General features: G+C 53.0%; 10 protein-coding genes across 10 annotated transcripts; 4 read left to right on the top strand and 6 right to left on the bottom strand.

Moving 5' to 3' along the window:
* Window positions 1–107: 107 nt before the first annotated feature.
* On the bottom strand, window positions 108–1,349 carry ASPZODRAFT_60124 (hypothetical protein; the record flags this gene model as incomplete). The annotated part of the gene is made up of 3 exons (XM_022728895.1): window positions 108–624; window positions 709–1,017; window positions 1,105–1,349. 3 exons carry the CDS (start codon window positions 1,347–1,349, stop codon window positions 108–110), a joined length of 1,071 nt encoding a protein of 356 aa, XP_022583835.1.
* A 1,020-nt stretch (window positions 1,350–2,369) lies between these two features.
* ASPZODRAFT_150220 (hypothetical protein) lies at window positions 2,370–3,462 on the top strand (the record flags this gene model as incomplete). The annotated part of the gene is made up of 3 exons (XM_022725594.1): window positions 2,370–2,546; window positions 2,603–2,976; window positions 3,039–3,462. The coding sequence occupies 3 exons, from the start codon at window positions 2,370–2,372 to the stop codon at window positions 3,460–3,462; spliced, it is 975 nt and encodes a 324-aa protein (XP_022583834.1).
* Window positions 3,463–3,715: 253 nt separating this feature from the next.
* ASPZODRAFT_140231 (hypothetical protein) lies at window positions 3,716–7,191 on the bottom strand (the record flags this gene model as incomplete). Its single annotated transcript, XM_022724640.1, has 8 exons — window positions 3,716–3,980; window positions 4,035–5,410; window positions 6,121–6,233; window positions 6,290–6,438; window positions 6,530–6,832; window positions 6,902–6,978; window positions 7,035–7,048; window positions 7,104–7,191. 8 exons carry the CDS (start codon window positions 7,189–7,191, stop codon window positions 3,716–3,718), a joined length of 2,385 nt encoding a protein of 794 aa, XP_022583833.1.
* A 478-nt stretch (window positions 7,192–7,669) lies between these two features.
* Window positions 7,670–9,206, top strand: ASPZODRAFT_60146 (hypothetical protein; the record flags this gene model as incomplete). The annotated part of the gene is made up of 4 exons (XM_022728896.1): window positions 7,670–7,778; window positions 7,842–7,988; window positions 8,076–8,146; window positions 8,202–9,206. The coding sequence occupies 4 exons, from the start codon at window positions 7,670–7,672 to the stop codon at window positions 9,204–9,206; spliced, it is 1,332 nt and encodes a 443-aa protein (XP_022583832.1).
* Window positions 9,207–9,255: 49 nt separating this feature from the next.
* ASPZODRAFT_140229 (hypothetical protein) lies at window positions 9,256–10,372 on the bottom strand (the record flags this gene model as incomplete). The annotated part of the gene is made up of 4 exons (XM_022724639.1): window positions 9,256–10,018; window positions 10,089–10,158; window positions 10,210–10,264; window positions 10,310–10,372. The coding sequence occupies 4 exons, from the start codon at window positions 10,370–10,372 to the stop codon at window positions 9,256–9,258; spliced, it is 951 nt and encodes a 316-aa protein (XP_022583831.1).
* A 233-nt stretch (window positions 10,373–10,605) lies between these two features.
* On the bottom strand, window positions 10,606–13,728 carry ASPZODRAFT_164846 (hypothetical protein). Its single transcript, XM_022726689.1, has 3 exons — window positions 13,684–13,728; window positions 12,094–13,619; window positions 10,606–12,031 (listed from the first exon to the last, which is right to left on the bottom strand). The coding sequence occupies exons 2-3, from the start codon at window positions 13,274–13,276 to the stop codon at window positions 10,824–10,826; spliced, it is 2,391 nt and encodes a 796-aa protein (XP_022583830.1). The 5' UTR covers window positions 13,277–13,619; window positions 13,684–13,728; the 3' UTR covers window positions 10,606–10,823.
* On the bottom strand, window positions 13,191–14,035 carry ASPZODRAFT_1452745 (hypothetical protein). Its single transcript, XM_022725089.1, has 3 exons — window positions 14,016–14,035; window positions 13,684–13,930; window positions 13,191–13,619 (listed from the first exon to the last, which is right to left on the bottom strand). Exons 2-3 carry the CDS (start codon window positions 13,872–13,874, stop codon window positions 13,277–13,279), a joined length of 534 nt encoding a protein of 177 aa, XP_022583829.1. The 5' UTR covers window positions 13,875–13,930; window positions 14,016–14,035; the 3' UTR covers window positions 13,191–13,276.
* Window positions 14,036–15,755: 1,720 nt separating this feature from the next.
* On the top strand, window positions 15,756–17,155 carry ASPZODRAFT_129754 (hypothetical protein). Its single transcript, XM_022722348.1, has one exon. The coding sequence runs from the start codon at window positions 15,780–15,782 to the stop codon at window positions 17,100–17,102; it is 1,323 nt and encodes a 440-aa protein (XP_022583828.1). The 5' UTR covers window positions 15,756–15,779; the 3' UTR covers window positions 17,103–17,155.
* A 65-nt stretch (window positions 17,156–17,220) lies between these two features.
* Window positions 17,221–17,515, bottom strand: ASPZODRAFT_14037 (hypothetical protein; the record flags this gene model as incomplete). Its single annotated transcript, XM_022724660.1, has 3 exons — window positions 17,221–17,237; window positions 17,290–17,433; window positions 17,482–17,515. The coding sequence occupies 3 exons, from the start codon at window positions 17,513–17,515 to the stop codon at window positions 17,221–17,223; spliced, it is 195 nt and encodes a 64-aa protein (XP_022583827.1).
* A 155-nt stretch (window positions 17,516–17,670) lies between these two features.
* On the top strand, window positions 17,671–18,717 carry ASPZODRAFT_59752 (hypothetical protein; the record flags this gene model as incomplete). Its single annotated transcript, XM_022728865.1, has 4 exons — window positions 17,671–17,970; window positions 18,054–18,057; window positions 18,145–18,311; window positions 18,373–18,717. 4 exons carry the CDS (start codon window positions 17,671–17,673, stop codon window positions 18,715–18,717), a joined length of 816 nt encoding a protein of 271 aa, XP_022583826.1.
* Between the last annotated feature and the right edge of the window lie 222 nt (window positions 18,718–18,939).

Genomic DNA, 18,939 nt, shown 5'->3' with positions numbered 1-18,939 from the left:
TCGCTCTAACCCAGATGAAAATTAAGAAAATGAGAGAGAAAAAAGGAAAGAGGGTATCCATGTAAAAAAAAAATCTTCTTTGCTTTGTGATACAAGCGTCGGGTATGTCATTTCGTAACCGCTTTCGGTGGAGGAGGGAAGTACATCTGGACGGGCGTGGGGGAGTGGGAAGAGTCGCCTCTGTCCGGCTGCGTAGGGTAATATGGAGTCGAGGTGTTATTGCTCGGTGGTGGCCCTCGGAGAGGCAGATGCCCTGATGGCATGCCGTCGAGCCGGTTGAATGCCAGAGTCCGAGGCGTCACCAGGGGAGGCATTGTATTGCCTGTGCGAGGCGTCACCATGGGAGGAAAAGTGCCTGTGCGAGGCGTCATCATGGGAGGGAAGTTGCCTGTGCCAGGCGTCATCATGGGAGGGAAATTGCCGGTGCGAGGCGTCATCATGGAAGGAAATGTGCCGGTCCGTGGTGCGGGAGTCATGGGGATCATGCCAGGAGACTTCAAGATCATCTCCTCGAATTCTTTTTCCATGCGCTTTTCTTCCCGCTGCTCGCGGCGTGACTCCTTCTCCTCCTTGGTCAGGAAGCATGAGTGCACGCACACGCAGAACTCAACGAAATACAATGTGCTGGTTCCCGCCAAACGACATTAGCTCAAAGTTCTCACCTGCTGATATATGAGGGGAAAAAAAAAGGGGGGGGGGGGGACATACAGGAGTATGATGGTTACTGCAAATAGTGATTTGGCCTGTTCGCAGTATCCGACAATCGAATTTATCGCGACATCCTTCGCCACGTTGCAATTCTTGGTTATATACCACGGGGGGCCCGGCTGAGGGTGACTTGAATCGGTCATATCGCTTCCGGCCTGGTACCGGGCTGAAACGATGTAGAGAGCAACCAATGAACCCTGAATAGCCACCGCGATCGGCGGGTATAAGAGGCGCATGACGTGTACTGGGAACTTGACAATGAGCAGAAAGGTGCTTAATACACCGATGACGAGGTTAAAGTTTGTGAGACTGTATTAGATGGACTGTCAGTTTCACTTCCTACAATGATCTTTCGCAAGAAAGAAAACAAAGGGAAAAAGAGCTATAAAAACGCACAATGAGCTCCAGACGACTGGAATGGTATAGGATCGGTAGTTGGCCAAGGCGTAGATGACCTCGTCCGGAGAACTGTTGAAACCCAGATCATAACCGGCCTGCCAGAGCTTGGTCCGATATAGACCATGCGATGCAATACCCGTGAGCGTTAAGAGGACGATTGTCAACGGCAGCTCGATCGCTATGAGGATCAGGTATAGACGCCAATGGCGATGAGTCTTCGCAAAGTGTTTGAAGAACCCCATGGTCGTCGATTTGCGCGTCGCGCCGTTAAAACCAGCGAAATCTGAACAGGAGCGTCGTTTTATTGCTGCCGCCTAGAGACGGCTGTTGGATTGAACTGTAAACACACACACTCACAGCAGTGCTGTTCTTCGAATGCCAGACCGGCTGGCGGGACGTTCAATAGAGCTCTGTCATCGAGCGAGAGAAGCTGTTTCACAAGCGAGAGAATCCAACTCAGAGCCCCTCGGGGTAGATATGGCAGCACAGAATGCCGCTGCTGCGACCACCCAGAACAATCTTCATCCGGTTGCCGAAGAAGCGAAGCGGTGGTGGGGGTGCCATGGCCCTCGAGATCGAATCTTGTCAAGCCTGCAAGCGCTGGAAGTTCCTCGCGGTGCATTGAGCCAGTGCTTGTCGACTTCCAAGCGCCAGTCACAGCGTGCAGAGGGGGAGTCGACGGGCGTGGGGAGATGTGACGGTTGTCGGCGTGTCGCCAATGAGGCGGCAGAAGTCGAGTGCGAGGCGCACGTCCGTCACACCCGCGGACCAATCTGATTCTTGGTTAAGCTGGTGTTATTCCGTATATCCAGGACAGTTATGTACTATGTGGTTTAGTAATAATTAAATATCAAGGTAGTTATTGTAGTATCCTTATTGCCGAAGAAGCCCTGGCAGTGGCAGAGGAGCTTAGGTATCCGTAGAGGGGCTGGATTCAGTGATTATTATGACTTTAGTACTGTTGATATTATTATTACCCTTTCTTACTATCTAAAATATATATTTTGCAGTATATATTATTTAATTAATATCAATATTAAGCAATATAAGGTTCTGACGAGAAGTGGTTGTTTAGCGACGTCATTGTTGCTCTCTAGTCTACAGCTACACTCTACACTTAAACTACCACAATCATAAGAATTCGATGAAAAGCTCTCGAGAAATTATGAACCTGAATGAACCACTATCTATTTCTACTTAGGAGACCCCGCTTATTGTCGAGAACTGCCGCTCCTCTCTTCCACCACCTCCACCACTCCGGTATGAGCTCCCAAAGAGAGGACTCGATCCCTCACGAGCTGCGTACAGCTGCAGAGCCCCGACAGAACAGACTATATACCGTACAGATATGGCATATCGAGCAGGTGAACCCTACCGTCCGACTGCTCCGACTGGCGTTCCCTTCGGAGACACAGACCAAACCGGAAGAAACAGAAGAAGTAGACCTCCCGAATCCTACTACGACGTTCTCTTAATCTGACTTGACGCTTCTCAGCCCTTCACCTTCCTCCCCGGTCAATGGCTCGACGTCCACATCCCTTCCATTCCGCAAGCTGGCGGGTTCACCATCACCTCCACACCCGCCGATGCCCAGGTTCTCCCCTCGCCAGGACTCCCCACCGACCCAACCTGTGAAGAAGAACCTGATCCCCCCCCGATCAACCCCCAAGGCCGACCACCGTACGTGGAACTCGCCGTCCAGCATTCGCCGGCGAGTGCCCCCGCCGCATGGCTGTGGCGGGCCCGGGAAGCGATTCTCGGCAAACACCTCAGCGTCCGGGTTGGGGGGAGCTTTGTCTGGCCGCCCACTGGTCTTGATCCAAACGAAATCACGAATGTGGTCTTTGTTGCTGGGGGGGTTGGCATCAAGTAGGGTTCTCCCTATAGTACTACTTGATCTATATCTATATGTACTATATACTGACTACTAGCCCCCTGATATCCATCCTCTCCCATCTAAACAATACTAGCACTGCCCATCGAGACATCCACTTCCTTTACTCGAGCCGTCTCGGCCCCTCCACGTCGCTAGACCAGCTGCTCTTCCTCCCTCGGCTCCGTGCAATCGTCGCTTCCCAGCGTGAATCGCACCGTCTCCATATCTCGCTCGAACTGTTTCTTACTGACACCCCGGCGGGTTCTCTTCCAGCGTCATCCCCTTCATCTGATCTGACCATCCACCATCGCCGCGTGAGTGAGGCAGATCTCCGCAGGGTGGTGAGTAGAGAGGGAAGCGTCCGGGCCATGGATACAGTCTGTTATGTCTGTGGACCACCGGCCATGACGGACGGTTGCGTAGCTTCGCTTGAACAGTGGCTTGATGAGAGGCGCGTCATTTGTGAAAAGTGGTGGTAGTACCGACTAATATCATAATTTATAGACTAGAAGAAATCGATTCAATATATATACATTTGAAACTAAATGCAAGATTCCTAGCAGAATCGTCAATGACGATATACAATACACCAACGAATGCGAAGGGGGAGGACGAGGATGATACGGTATGCATGAGCAGCAGACATGGAACTGCTGGACAGACCCAAACACCAGAGCGCCGAAAACAAGCATGCTAGAAAAAAAAAGGGGGGGTAGATAGTAGAAAAGCTGACTAGGCTACGCCGACCGGGGCTTTGACCGCGCCGCCGTCAACGATCATCATCTCATCGATACGCGCCTCGGTGTCGCCGTGTTCGAGCCGTTTGTAGGTCACCACACGGCCGGGGCCCATGTCGAAATCGAAGAAGCGCACGCGGCGCACGTAGCCTCCGTAGCCGCCGTAGCCTCCGAACCCGACGCCGCCGCCATAGCACATCCATAGGGCGGGCTTGCCGTTGTCGTCTTTGTCGAGCATGCAGTAGTCGTTGACGTGGTCGCTGTGACATTAGCTGGCTATTCAAAAACGTATATCAAGTGAAAAGCTGTCTTACTGTCCAGAGCTCACGAAGAGGATGTCTTCCTTTTCCAGGGCATCCATGAAACCCGAGTTGAATCCCGGGGCCGTGGGGGCCTCGGTCCAGCTGCCTTGATAGTAGTTGTTGGTTTCGCGGTACTCGGGCAGCGGGATATGGATAAAGGCCATGTTCATGTGGATATGTGTGTATTCGCGGTGCTTCTTCTTCAAGCCCTCTGCGGTGCTGGTGAACCACCCGATCTGACTGGGCTTGAGCCAGTCGTAGCCGCGGAACTGGCGCTCATCCGGTGAGTACGAGTGTGTGTCGAGGAGGTAGAGCGTCAAAGCCGAATGGGTCGTCGAGCCGTGGCCCAGCACTTCGACAATGTAGTTCCCGACCCCGTCGACCTCCTCGGGACCGGCGACTGAAAGGGAGTAGGGTAGTTCTTCTAGGATGGCCATCTGTTGGGCCCGTTTGAGGTCGCCTTCGTCATCGTGGTTGCCGAAGATGGCCGCATAGGGGATCTGTCGATCGACCAGCAGTTTGACGGATTTGAACAGCGCAGTCTGCGCATCAGCGGCCGTCTCGCCGTTGACCTGGTCCCCCGTCAGCACGACCAGGTCGGGCTTCTCCTCATCCAGTAGTCTTTCGACAAAGTCCAGCGTCCGCGGATCGGCGTCGCATTTCTGCCCGGGCTTGAGCTCTGCGGGGACAGCATCGCGACACGCGCCCAGCCCCGTGCTCAGGTGCAGATCCGCCAGCTGCATGATCTTGAAGCGACCATTGTCGTTGATCCGGGGCACGGGCAACTTGTTCTTCGGCGGCGTCCCCCGCCGAATGGTGAGGCGCGTTTCGAGCTCCTCGGTCCGGCTATCAAGCATCAGGGGCCGGTCCTTGACCTCCCAGTTGAGACGTGGATCCACCGCATCGGCGCCGAAAAGCACATCCACCGCGGTGATGGTCAACTGCGAGTCACTCGCATGGCGCTGCGCCGTCCGCTTTAACCAGATGCCCCCCGGCCGCTGCTCCCAGACCTCGGTGTCGGCTTTGGTCTCGTCAGTCAGCGTAGGCTCCAGCCGGCTAATCTTCAGATCCACCACGACCTTGTCCGTCGGTAGCAGTTCTTCTTCCTTCTTTCGCTCGACGTGCAGGAAGGCGCTCGATGTCCAGCCCGTGCGTAGGTATAGGTCCTTCTCGATCCGCGTCCATCTCTCCGGGTCGAGCCGACACTTGGAGAACAGCCCGATCGACGAACAGGAGGCGATGGTCACATCCGTCACAACGTATCCGGGGTAGTGTGTCGGCAGGTGGCCATGAATCGAGGCAGGCAGAAGCTTGACCCGGTTATCCAACAGCAGCACGAGGAGGAGTACGATAGTCGTGATAATCCCGAGCTGGACGGCTGTTCGGACCTAGATTTTTTTTCCAACAGCATCCTTGTTAGTGGAGTCCTTCAGAGAGAGAAAAAGCAAAAAGAAAAGTCCCATCAACGAGTCCTTACTAGCCGACGAGCCATAATAAATAATAGGAATCAACCCTTCGCGGGAGGGGTTGAGAGAAGTAAAATGGTAGAATATACGGTGAGGCTATTGCATCGCAGAGATCCCTAGCAATAGCCCCTGGAGCATGGTGTAGCGGAACAGACAAAGAAAGGACACCCACGAGAGAAGACCACCGGTCCACTCAAGAGGCCATATCGATGCGTAGGTCAGTATATTGGTTTTTGCGTGTCGCTGTATGAATAAGAGGGAATCAATAATAATAATATCTAATCCTCATGAACTGCTGGGTCGAGGGAAGGCGGTCACATGCCGGGGCCCCCTGGCTGAACCCTGAACAGGTCCGATCTTCATGAGTATAAATTACGATTACGAGATGCCTTGCCTCGGATATACTACATACGGTTGATCAGCCTAAGATGTGAAGACAAGTTGCGGTTTCCTTGTGTTGAGGTGGTTCGCGTGTATCGTAAATCTCTTCTAGCTTGTGCCGAAATGAATAAATCAGATGAAATGGCAGCTGGAGTCGCTACCAGTCTAAAACCCATGGCTTGGCCAAGGCCATGGAAACATCGCGCGTCTCAGTTTCCTTTGTGGAGGGATTCCAGGCCTTCCTGGGCAACCTTCTTGATCGACACTTTGCCGCTCTCGATGTCCTTGGTTGTGGCGAGGATGGATTCCCATGTTTCGAAAAGGGTGAATGGCATCCCTTCGCGTTCGCAGTATGTGACCAAATCTGTCACCCGTCAGAATTGGGAGAGTCTACAGGATAAGAAAAAGATAAGGATATACCATGGCCTTTCTTTGCAAAGAGGAGATCAGTCTCTGCCGCGGCAGACAGGTCTGAGACGCCATCGCCAGCGTACAGCAGCGTCGGCCGTTCATTATCCGGGAGGGCAGCATATGGCTTGATCTCGCGGGATTTGTCATGACCAAAGTGGCTTCAACGAAAGAAGAGATGACGTTTCGTTAGTATAGGAGGGACATACTTCTCAATCCTGGCCAGGAGATTCGGGTTACTACTACACTCACCTTTCGTCGTGGAACTTGATCTGCCAACCACCCTCGGTGTTGATGTCTTTGCCATCACGACTCTCCACCTCGTTGGCGACAATGTACATGTGGCTATCGATCTTGTGACCAAGCAAGGTTTCGAACAGGGACTGAATCACCGGGACCATCCCCGAAGAAAGGACCACGATGGGAACGTTGTTTTCCTTGGCCCAGTAGTAGAACTCGACAAAGTGCGGGTCGAGCTTCATCTTCTCCTGCAAGATGCGAATACACTCATTGAACGGCGTTTTCACACTGGCCAGCATGTCACTGAAAGAATCGCTGCGAGAGAGAAAAAGGAATCAGCCATAAGAAAAAATGCCAGCGGGGTCCATGTGTCGACTTCCGTACCGGAAGCTCATTCGGCCTTCCAGCACAGCCAGGTTGCCCGCCCGACGCTTCTCAACGCCATAGCCCAGGTTATCCGTCTACAGACAGACCAGTCAGTCTTTACTCAACCTTTCACACACGATCTGGGACCTACCATGTAGTCATTGCCTGTACAGACCGTCGTCAGCAGACCAAAGCTTTCACTCTCGGGTCAGACACTCACTATCTTGAAGCGTAATCGTCCCGTCAAAGTCTGTAAAGAAGATGATCTTGGGGTTGGTCTTCATATATGGCAGCGTAGTAGACCCCATCTCTCTCTCTCTCTCTCTCTCTCTCTCTCTGTTCGATATAGAATGATTAACGTATAGTCATACGGAAATGGCTTCTACTTGGAGAAGAAAGACCCACTCCGATAACAAGGATCTCGACCAGCTGGAGAGAACAAGAGGCCCAATTGACCAGGAATGACAATCAACGACAGGTCGCTGGTGTATCGACCAGGAAGAACGCTTTCGGTCAACGCAGATGAAGGGAAAGACACAGAAGAAGACCAGCAAGAGAGATGACGAGATGACAATGACACGATCTGCAAGGTCAGGAGGGGCAAATCCCCTTTGCCCCCCTTTCACCGGGGCCTGGGGAAGGGAAAGAAAGAAGCCAGGGCAGAATCCACCGACAGCCAAGAATCCACTCAGTCTCCGATTATTCTGCCATTCTACCTTTTTTTTTTTTACTTCTTATCTATCACAACAAAACACAATCTTCTACGTCAGTCTTGACACTTCAGCGATGGCTTTCCTCTCGCGCCTGGCGCGGCAGGTTCAAGGCCTTTTTTCTTCGCCGAGGACGCTCGCCAGATTCCCCCGATCGATAAATACGGATTTCTCCGTCTTCCAAGGTGAGCTGCTGTGCTCTGTAGCAGGGAATTGGAGACCAGAAGCTGATCAGGACGTTTTTATAGAGGGCGACCGAGTGTTTATTCAAGGCAAGAGTCCGACATTGACAAAACCGTTGGCCAGAGGCCAAAAAACAGATCTGCGGCAAGGGAAGCTATACCATGACCAGATTATTGGCAGGAAGGTACGAGAGTCAGTACAAGCCCATAAAGGTGAGAGAGTGAGTGAGAGAGAGAGAGAGAGAGAGAGAGAGAGAGAGATCTGGCACTCAAAAGTATATGCTAATTGAAGAGTGACAGGTCCAGAGTACCGCCTCAGTCTTCCTACGTTAGAAGAGTACATCACCCTCACTCCTCGCCTGGTCACGCCGGTACGTTACTTATTCGTTCCGATGTTTAGACGACTCAATTGAACCGGTTCGATAGATATACCCGGCGGATGCCAATCTGATCGTCTCTTTTCTTGACATCCACATCCCTCCTGCCGCAACTGCAGAGGGCGACGCCGCACAGCAGCCGCCGCTGGAGATTCTGGAATCCGGCACCGGGCACGGCTCGCTGACTCTCCACCTGGCCCGCGCGATCCAAGCCGCGAACCCATCCCCGCCGCCTGTGCCGGCAGGTTCGCAAGTACAGTACGTGGGAGACCGGCCGATCCAACCGGAGGAGACGGCAGCAGAAAAGGAGAAAACACCGGAGAGTGCAGAAGACGGTCAGCACGCCGTGCGCCAGGAGCAGCAAGAGCAGTGGAACACTTGGCGTGCACAGCGTAATGCGGTGATTCACTCGGTGGACATCTCGGGAAAGTACTCTACCCACGCGGAGAAGATCGTGCGCGGGTTTCGCCGGGGCATCTACGCCGGCAATGTCGATTTCTACGTGGGCCACGTCGAGCGCTGGATCGCGGAGCAGACGGCGCGCCGCCAGCAGGACCGCGCGTTCAACTTTGGGCCCCTCGAACCTTTCCTCTCGCATGCCATCCTAGACATGCCATCGGCACATCTGCGTCTCCCGCACGTCTGCCCCGTGCTGAAGCAGGGAGGACTTCTCGTCGTGTTCATGCCCAGCGTGACGCAGATCGGCGACTGCATGGACCTCATCCGGCGGCAAAGCCTGCCGCTCGTCATGGACAAAGTGGTCGAGCTTGGCACGGGGATCAGCAGCGGTCGCATGTGGGACTTGCGCCATGCCGTGAGAAAGTCGCGGGTAGAGGAGCCGTCCTTGGAGACAGCCTCGGAGACAGCCTCGGAGACGGCTCTGGAGACACCTCTGGAGACGGCCTCTGGAAAAGAACCTCAGTCTGGGAGTAGCAATCAAGATGTCCAAAATGCCCCGGGCTCGCAAGAAGACACGGTGCTCGTGTGCAGGCCCAAGGTCGGCGCACGCGTCGTGGGCGGAGGGTTTGTTGGGATCTGGAGGCGGACTGCCTAGGTAACTGATGTACTATACTAACTATACTGTACTATAATAGAATATAGAATCACAATTTGGCCCTATCCTCTGTTCTGTCCTCTGTCCTAGCCGGCATGTCAACCCTCTCCAATATCCAATCCCCGATATCCTGCGCAAACTGCGTCCTGACAGCCTCCAGATCAGCATGGAGCTTATGATACCCGCCCCGATACGACTGGAAAGTGACGGCATGACCCTCCTCGCCGAGCGCAGCAGCCAGCCGCCTAGTAGCTTCGTAATCCGTGACCTTGTCGTCAGTTCCATGACCAAACCAGAAGTTGAACACTTCCTTTCTGGGTACAGTATTCGCACTCGCACTCGCACTCGCACGCGATTCCAACCATAACCCTCTATCCAGCATGCCGGCCAACCCCTCCAAAGTGCCGTAATCATGACACAGCGCATCCGCAGCCCACTCGGCACACACCTGGTCATCGCGAGACATCGCCCGCGGATCGAGCGGCGAATGCCGTTGCCAACGGGGGGCTATCTTCCCTGCTAACCTGCCCAGGGAGACCACCAGTCCAGACGGCCGGGTAGACGGGTGTAATGCAATCAACGGCGAATACGCCATCACTCCTCGAATAGGGGAGTCCTTGCTGGTGAAAGGCGATTCCGGGTGGAGGGTATAATATAACACCTCTGCACCTCCCATACTATGTCCCATCAAGAAGAGAGGAACTTTCTCCTCTTTTCTTGTGAGTAGGAAGGAATGGATATCCCCCATCACGACAGCCGAGGGACCCGTTCGACCCCTTTCTTGTGGTTTATTCACGGACCGACCCCATCCTCTGTTCATATCAGCAAGAGTTATATATATATATATATATATATATATATTCTTCTATTCAATGGAGATACCGCTGGTCGAAAGATTGGACTTGGATGCCTCGGCGGGCAAGGGTGGGGAATAGATCGTAATATGCGTTGGCTGAGGATTAGCACACCAAGTCACCCCCCTTGATTTATAGTCTCATCTTACAGTGATCGCTGAAGCCGTGGATGAAGGCGAGGATGGCGCGTGGTTCTCCTTGTGTCTGGACGTTAGGATAGTACAGAAGTATCCAGAAGTATACACTTACCTTCCACGTTTTGGTGTATAGAGTCGCTGCTTGGACAGGGAGGGTGCCTTCTTCTGTTGCCATGCTGGAGACTAGTATATTGAATTGGTAGAATAAATTAGTAGAATATTTAGGAGAATACTTAGGAGAATACTTGAATAAGATGATGCCTAGGATGCTAGAGTTTGCATGTGACGCACTCTATCTGAAACTCAATCCTACAGGTACGGAGTACATACTAATATTAATAGAATGTACGATGAATCATGCTGCATTTACTTTCCAAGAACATACTTGCAGTCAAGCAATCGACACCACGCCGGCGGCGAAGAAACAATAAACTCACAAGACAGATAAAGAGAGACGGACAGAGCGAGGAAGGAAAGAAAAAGGAAGATACATGAGCAACACCTCACCGCCACCAATCCGAGAAGAACATGAGGGAAAAGCGAAGAGATGAAAAGGAAGAGAAAAGGAAGAGAGGAAGAACACCGGCCGGTCCTCAATGAAGATGCACCACCACCCCCAACAACCATCATTTACGCTGCGGTCCAAAATCCACCTCGACAACCTTTGCCTTTTTACCTTTAACTGAAAACTCCGCAAGTAATGCGATGTGGTCACTGGGAAAATGAAAATTGGGGAACCCGGGCACCCGTTGCAGGTAGTCCTTGTCCACCTCGCCGAGCAGGGCGGTGACGTGCAGCGAGTTGGACGTGAACCACACGTAGTCCAGGATGTCCTTGAAGTCGGGCGTGTAGTTGGTGAAGCCCAGCTCGCCGATCGAGCTGTACGCCGACTTGAGCTTGAACGGGTGCGTCATGCCCACCCGGCTGAGATTGCCGTACAGCCGGTTCTCCAGCTCCGGATGGTCCTCGTTGAGTCCGCCGTGCGCGATCAGGTTGTACGCCGCCGAGCCGGGCGAGGAGTTGAAGTCGCCGCACATGAGGAGAGGGATCTGGTCGCCGCTGGGGTACTCCACCGAGGGGGCGGGCTCCACGGGCGTCGCCGGCTTCTTCTTCTTCTGGTTCTCCGTGCCGTCCTCCGCCTCGGAGAAGCGGAAGGCCGTCTTGTCCGTGCACGCGGGCCACTTGGCGTACGTCTCGGAGAGCTTGGTGATCTCCTCCATCAGGATGGCCGTCTGGATCAGCTTGACGTCCTTGAAGGCCGGGTCCCAGTAGAGGTGCGAGTTCACCACGATGAACCGCGAGCCCGTCATCCGGTTCTCCAAAAATACCACCACCGCAATGTGGTCCTTCTGCCACAGCCGGTTGTAGATGTCGTCTTGGCCCTTGGCATCCGGCCGCCGCACCGCGGTCTGCCCAAAGTTGATCAGCTGCTTGTCCAGCAGGATGTACTTGCTGCCCTTGAAGAAAGTCGCACAGCCGTCCACGGCTTTGGCGTCCTCCTCCTGCATGCCCATGGCTCGCCCACGAGGCCAGTACACCCCCTTGTAGTCGTTGTACGCCAGCTGCTCCCGGAAGTAGTCGTTGTAGCCGCCTTGGTCCACCTCCTGCATGCAGACCACGTCTGCATTGTGAGACCGGATCTCACTGAGGATCATCTCCCGTCGGAACTCCCAGGCCAGCACGCGGGACGGTGTGTAGCCATAGTGCGATGGCGTCGCGGATGACTCGCAGAGGATGTTGTAGGAGAGCACGGTGATCTTGTCTGTGGGAGAGTTTGATGAGCTGGCCGTTTCGTCCAGTATGATCCAATCTCGTTCGGGAGGGGGGAGATGCACTAATATGTTAGTTTCTCTCTCTCTCTCTCTCTCTCTCTCTCTCTCTATTTCAAAAACTTACCTGGCATCTCCTCTCGGAGGTATCTGATTAACGCTTTGGTGCCCTCCTTCATGATCTGGGTCTTGAGAACATCGCTCAGCGGGTTGCCTTCAATGCCCAGGGTTTCCAGCTGATACAGGTAACCCATCTCGTAAGGAAGGGTGCGGAGGTTGTTGTCGAAGAGATAGAGCTTGCGGAGACTGGTGAGCATGCCGATCTCGTCGGGCAGCTCGGTGAGATCGTTGCCGGAGAGATCCAGGTGACTCAGACGGCGTAGCTGGCCGATGGAGGGCGGGAGGGCCTTGAGCTTGTTGTGGTTCAGGTAGAGTTTTTCCAGGAAGACGTAATTGAACAGGGAGGTGGAGAGGGCGCGCAGACCCTGGCCACCAAAGTCGAGGGCATGCCAGCCTTGGCGACTGTTGCTACCGTTGCTGCTGCTGTCCTTGACCTTGGCGGAGCCATTGCGGCCGTCGATGCCGTTCTCCGGCGAGTCGGCGGCGATCTGGAGGGGCGCGATCTGGATACCCTTGGCCTGCTGGGCGACGGAACGAGCGTAGTAGTGCGGGGAGCTAGCCTGCCTCGACTCGGCAGCCAACTGCAGCTGCAGTTGCCAGTGCTCGTTCATCGATTCGTCCATCTCGTCGTCAAGGGTGGTGGGCCCGCCATTCTGGAGGTGGCTTGGGGTGAAATGAGGGGTGGTGCTGGCAAGAGCGCCGCCGGAGAAGTTGTGTTGGTGGGTGATGGCGTGAGAGGCTTGCGTATGATGAGGGTGGTGTTGCTGCTGTTGATGCTGCTGGTGCTGCTGATGCTGCTGATGCTGCTGCTGATGCTGCTGCTGCTGCTGTTGTTGTTGTTGTTGCTGCTGCTGCTGTTGTTGCTGCGCATGGTGGGGGTGGTGACTCTGGGATTGGAATTTGGGCAGCTGCATACCGAACCGCTGGTGGGCCTGACCACCATTCAGCATGACGTGCTGAGCTTGATGGGTCTGGCTGTACATGGTGAAGGGATTGAGCGAGGTAGCCTGACCACCGAGAGGCGGGGAGCGAGACGGGGAGGGGGTGTCGCTATTGAACTTGAGGCGACCGGTGGGCGAATTGGTGCCGTTGCGGACGAGGTGGCGCGGGTGGGAGTGCTGTTGAGATTGCGGTTGGAAGTAGAATTGCCCGGCCCCAGGCTGCTGGAACCTGTAGGTACCATCGGCCATTTAACGAGGCAGCCGAGACCGAGGCAGGTATGGTACCGGCGGGTGTTGCTGTTGGACAGAGGCAGTCGTCGACCCCCGTGCGGCGGCGGAGAGGAGAGAAAGAGGAGTTGAGGCCCGGATACGACGACGATCTCTCCTTCTCTTCAACATGGGGTCCTGAGGCGGAAGCACCCCGGGAATCTGGATGGATGGAATAAGATTCTCGCAGCAGCTGGTGTTTCCCCGGTGTGGTGGTGGGGTGAAGGAGTTGGGTAGAGAGAGTGTGTGTGAGAGTGAGAGAGAGGGAGCGAACGATAGGGCGGGCGGCGAAAGCGATGGGAACGGCGATCTGGCGCGAAAAACCCTGTCTGGAGCGTCAGAAGAGGCGAGGCCGCAGGGACACGGAGAGGGCACAACAGGCAGCGTACACAGGCCACGATTCAGATGCAATTGCCGATAGAATCCAGCTCGAGGGGGCGGATCGCGATGCTGGCGTCCTCGATCTGCTGCTGCGAAGTCGTTTGCTTCGGGCGGGAGTCAGAGCGGTGTCACGTGATGGAAGACCCGAGAACGTGATTTGGCAGAAATCATTATAGGAGCTGGTATTCTCTATCTTCATTCAACATTTATTTTTTCTATAAAATTGTTGATCAAGGAGAGGAAGAGAAGATAGGTCTATTATGGTAAGTAATAATCACTAAATATTGTCCTGACAATAGCTATATATTAGGAGTCTATCAGTAATTTGTAGTATACCTACTAGCCATAGCATCTTAGCAGTCATAAGGAAAATATAAATAAATATAAATCAAAAACGAGGTTGTAAATATTAATACAGTGTGTACTATGTAGTTCTATGTAGTACTAGATTTTCCTTCTTTGCCACTCTTACAAAGGATCCAGTGCCACAGTGAAGTATCCTTATACCTTGCCACTAACTAGTAGTTATAGTGTTGCTATTCGCTAGTTGAAACTAGATAGGAGTCCTATAATAATAACCATATAGTATAGAACTAAAGAATACTATCTAATTAAATGTCTGTCAACTGTCTGTGAACTGTCTGTCAACTTCCAGGCTGTTATGCCATGTCTGAGACTATTCAGGATGAGGTATATATACTAGGTATTGGCTGGGTACTAGGCAAATAGTGAGGTAACTACTTGGTATTACATTATACTACACAGCTTAGCATTACCTACTAAGTAGTATGTAGTAATTTCATGGATTACTCCGTATTACTCCGTACTCTGTACTCACAAGTCCCCCTTAACTAGTGATTCCCAGGACCAGAACGCTGGGAGCTAGCCGTTGCGCCGTTATTATTTAGTAGTGCCTAAAAGAGTACTGACAGGTCAAATATAGTACTCACTGTTAGTTACTAGTCCTCAGTCTCTATAGAGTTATATAGTATACTACCTGGTAATTAGGTAGTATAGTATAGTATAACTACAGTATCTACTCCATATATACCTATATATGGAGTAGATACTGTTCCATCTTAGTCTCAATATGAGTAATAAAGGTATCTTACTAAATAGGAAAACAAAGAGGTCAATAGTACAGAGTACTCATAGCATGGTTTCAGACAGACAGCGATCCACCCGGGGAATTCCTACCGACGGCAACAGTTATTAAATTGACGATTACGAGGCTTAGTCCAACCCACTGGCCAAGTATAGTAGTGTATACAAGGATTCGGACTCTCCGAGTCTCCGACAGCTGTCATACATCATACTACATAGTACATAGGTATCTAGTATAGTAGACTGTAGTGATACTAGTAGTTATAGATTATAGTAGGTACCTTGTAGTTATACTAGGAGGTACTACAGGCTAGTAATAACTATCAGGTACTATCTACTATTTACTATTTAGTCATAGGTACCTCTACCTAATAAGACTGAGACTGAAAACAGCAGCTTCTCGCGCTCAGGCTACAATACAGATTCAGTGGATTACCACCGTAGAACGACTGGTAATACCGTAACAGTACCAATACCGTACAGATGCTTCTCTTCTCGAAGTCTTTCCATCCCCTGATCGGACCAGGCACTGATCCGTGCTTCACCACTCCTCCCACCACGGCTCTCTGGCTATCAATCATCCATCCACTTGCTAGAACGAATTCAGAATGATTACTTCGGATGATTAATTTCAAGTCATGATGTCAAGCAAAGCCCAGACCCAAAGAACGGGGCCCAGCACGGGCGGACCCAGCGTTTTCCGCCACCACCTCACCACTAAGTGGGCGTTCCAACCGTCCAGGGGGCATTTCCTGTCCACTGTCCACTGTCCACTGTCCAGTGTCCACCCGGAGGCCTTTCGATCTGAGAATTCCCTTGCCTTGACTAGTGGTGAACTACAGACTTGGATTCCTACTTTTTCCCTCTTGACTTTGGCATAATGTGCTCCTCCGGTTCAGGTGTCGTGTGAGTACACAACATATCAGTGTATATACCACAATCTCCCCCAGTACTCCCTATCTCTTATCAAATACAGGAAAACAGATGAGATAATCCCTCCATGGATCTCCCCGGGTCGGCATCTGCTGTCATCGCCCTGGCCGGTGGCTCCTCCTCCTCTGCCTCCGGGTCTACCTTTCAGTCGCCGACCAGCTCGACAGGGACGGGCTTCGGAACCGCCTCGCAGTCGTCGCTTACCTCGACCGGCCTGACCGAGACCTCCACCGCCAGCAGCAGCGGCAACAGCAGCGGCAACAGCAGCAGCCTGCCCGCATACCCGCTTGTGCGCCTCAATGACCGCGACTACCTGCGCGACCAGGACGGGCAGCAGCAGTACCCGCTGCCCTGCGACCTGCCGGAGATGCACCGGCAGATCCTGCGCTCGCTGATGCTGCTGCGCGTCTTCGGCGCCCCCTTTTGCAGTCCACACCTGGCCGACCACCCTCCGCGGCGCGTGCTCGAGATCGCCTGCGGCTCCGGCGTCTGGTCGGGCCTGTGTCACGACTACTTTGCCCGCCGGGGCCACGCCAACATCCAGTTCACGGGGATCGACCTGGTGGCCGCGGCGCCCGATCTGCGCAAGCGGGGTGTCCACTGGCAGTTCAAACGTCACGACCTGCGCAAGGCCCGCCTACCATTTCCAGACGGCTACTTTGACTTTGTCTTCATCAAGGACACGGGCGCCATCCCCTCCAGCCCGGCGCAACAGGCGTACGGACTGTGTGAACCCCTACGCGTCTTGCAACCGGGGGGAACCCTCGAGGTCTGGGACTCGGATTGGGTTTTCCGCTCGCTGCTCCCCAACCCGGCGCCCGCGCATTCCTGGACGGCTTCGCGCGAGCAGGAGATCGCCGACGCAACCGCCACGTACACCTTCACGGCCGCAACCCCGTTCACGCACGCGCAGAACCCGTACCTGCGAGACTACAACACCTGGGTTGAGCGGGCGTTTGATCGGCGCAAACTCAGCGCCCTGCCCTGCGCTACCATCGGGCTTTCTTTTACCGCCGAGGTGGACACCTTTGAGCGTGTCGAGAACCGTCGCATCGCCATTCCTCTAAGTGAGATGCGTTGGGAGCGTGATCAACAACCACAACCACAACCACAACAATCACAACAATCACAACAGTCGACAGCACGTCCAAAACCTCCCCCGCTGAGTCTAACACCCGAACAAATCGCCATCCGACGCACCGCTCTCCTCACCGTCCTCCAGATGATCGAGGGCTTAGAACCCATGCTCATGCAGGCCAGCGGCAAGAGCCGCGACGAGTGGGACCGGTGGTGGGCGGCGATGACGACCGATCTGCTGTATCGCGGTGGGTTGGCGGGGGGGGAATGTTTGGAAGTGAGTGCCTGGTGGGGAAGAAAATCATCCGTCTAGTTTTGGCTAGTTATACCCAGTTGTTAAATAATTCTATTGACCATATCGTTTCCTGAGTGTTCGGTATCGTTTCAGATAATACCTACTCCATTAGCGATGTAATATAAATATAGGAGACTCACAATGCTTCAATTTCTAAGTCAATCAGCACACGCCATACTATAGTGACCAAGTAGAGTGAGAATACCCCTCTTGACATATTCTGCCTTTTGGATTGCTCGGTGGATCTCCGCTTCATCGCGTAGATGGGCGTTTGCAGCGAACGCGGCGTGGAGGCGGGCACGGAAGAAGGACGGGCCTGCTGGGTACTCGCGTCCGAGATGGAGGAGTTCTCCTTGTTCAGTGATTTGATTGATCTTGAGATATTAATATGGCTTACCTTTGTACAGTGCGATGACTTTGTGGCGGAGCATTATAGAGTAGTAAACTAATAGTAAGTAGAGAGAGAGAGAGAGAGAGAGAGTATACTAGATTAATGGCAAAGTATTAGTAATGATTCAATGAACTAACCATAGTCAGTTAGTAGTCAGTATAAAAGTACACCTGAGGCAGACATGAGAGTGACAACATGGCTTCCCTTGGTCTGTCTCAGACAGCTCTTCGTCTGTCTGTTCAGACTCTCAAGACTACCACTCGATCTGCCTCTCAGGCTGTATCTCCTCCCTCCCCCTCTCCAAACCCTTTATGGCTCACGACCATCAAACGCCGCATCGGCCGCTGTCTGATGTTCGGCCTGAACCCCCCGCAGATCCATGCCGCGGGCTCCCTGCTCGCCATCCTAGCCAGGGACTGGCGTGGCTTCCTGGTCGGCAGTGAAGGCTTCCTCGTTGACACGGCTGTTTCCCAGGACGTCACTTGGGGGGAGATGGTAACCGTTGCTATATCACTTGCTGTAACTGTTCTGACGTGATAGGATGTGATGGTATGCGATTGACTCGTACTTGAATCAAGCTAAGTGATAGGGTACTACTTTCCCTAAGATATATATACACATATATATATATATATATATATATATATATACTTTTATTCTAACGAATAGGCCACGTCAATAATGTCACCTACGTCCGCTACGCTGAAAGTGCACGCGTCAACTTGATGCGCCGCATCGCACACCTCGACCCCGATCACGCCTCGGAATGGCGCCAGCTCGTCGGTTCAACCGCCGTCGGCCTGATTCTGCGCAGTATCAAGGTTGACTACAAATTTGTATTCCCCTAGTATTGAGAATGTGATTTCATGCTCTCTAGACAGTACGCTGACTATCTAGCCAATGACGTACCCCGATAGAATCACCGTGTACCATAAACTAGCCCAGCCGTGTGAAACAGCACAGCCGGCGTTTGAATTCCAGGTGGTCATTCTCTCCGAGGCGCGCCAACGTCCTGCAGCCCGTTGTCAGGAGGATATCGTCACTTACGACTACCGCCTCGGTCGGAAGACCGCCGCTCTCCCGCCTTTTATGCTGAGCCAGTTCCGCGCCATGTGGGATGCCCAGCTGGCAGCCCGCGAGGAATGGTGCACTCGCACTGCTGAGATCGAGCGGCTGGTGCGTGGTCTAGAGGTCGACAGTTGGGACCGTCCGGATGCTGTCGAGGATATGGGGACTGCTTAGCTATACTTTGAATATACAGTGATATTTCATTAGACAACTATTGAAGCAGCCAAGATATAATTGTATATATTATTATCGTTATTATAATTTTCCATATATTTATATTTAAATATATTGTCATCATTAATATGTTGATATTGTGCTTCCACCTAGTAGCAGCCTTAGGCTACCCATCCTGTCTTGATCCCGCTCCTTCCCAAACAAACCCTCCTTCTCAACATC

The sequence above is a fragment of the Penicilliopsis zonata genome (genome assembly GCF_001890105.1).
Source record: "Penicilliopsis zonata CBS 506.65 unplaced genomic scaffold ASPZOscaffold_3, whole genome shotgun sequence".
In the NCBI taxonomy this organism is placed as follows: domain Eukaryota; kingdom Fungi; phylum Ascomycota; class Eurotiomycetes; order Eurotiales; family Aspergillaceae; genus Penicilliopsis; species Penicilliopsis zonata.
The sequence above is the reverse complement of the archived record's forward strand: the minus strand, read 5'-3'. Positions and strand labels throughout refer to the sequence as shown.

What these genes read in the sequence shown, in the direction of transcription:
- ASPZODRAFT_1452745 (XM_022725089.1), bottom strand. Translation starts at nt 13,874, where the DNA reads ATGAAGATAGAGAATACCAGCTCCTATAATGATTTCTGCCAAATCACG. An exon ending in GCATCTGAATCGTGGCCTGT is followed by an intron (nt 13,620 to 13,683) that starts GTACGCTGCCTG and finishes CGCTCCAGACAG; the next exon opens with GGTTTTTCGCGCCAGATCGC.
- ASPZODRAFT_129754 (XM_022722348.1), top strand. Translation starts at nt 15,780, where the DNA reads ATGGATCTCCCCGGGTCGGCATCTGCTGTCATCGCCCTGGCCGGTGGC.
- ASPZODRAFT_164846 (XM_022726689.1), bottom strand. Translation starts at nt 13,276, where the DNA reads ATGGCCGATGGTACCTACAGGTTCCAGCAGCCTGGGGCCGGGCAATTC. An exon ending in CCTCCGAGAGGAGATGCCAG is followed by an intron (nt 12,032 to 12,093) that starts GTAAGTTTTTGA and finishes CTAACATATTAG; the next exon opens with TGCATCTCCCCCCTCCCGAA.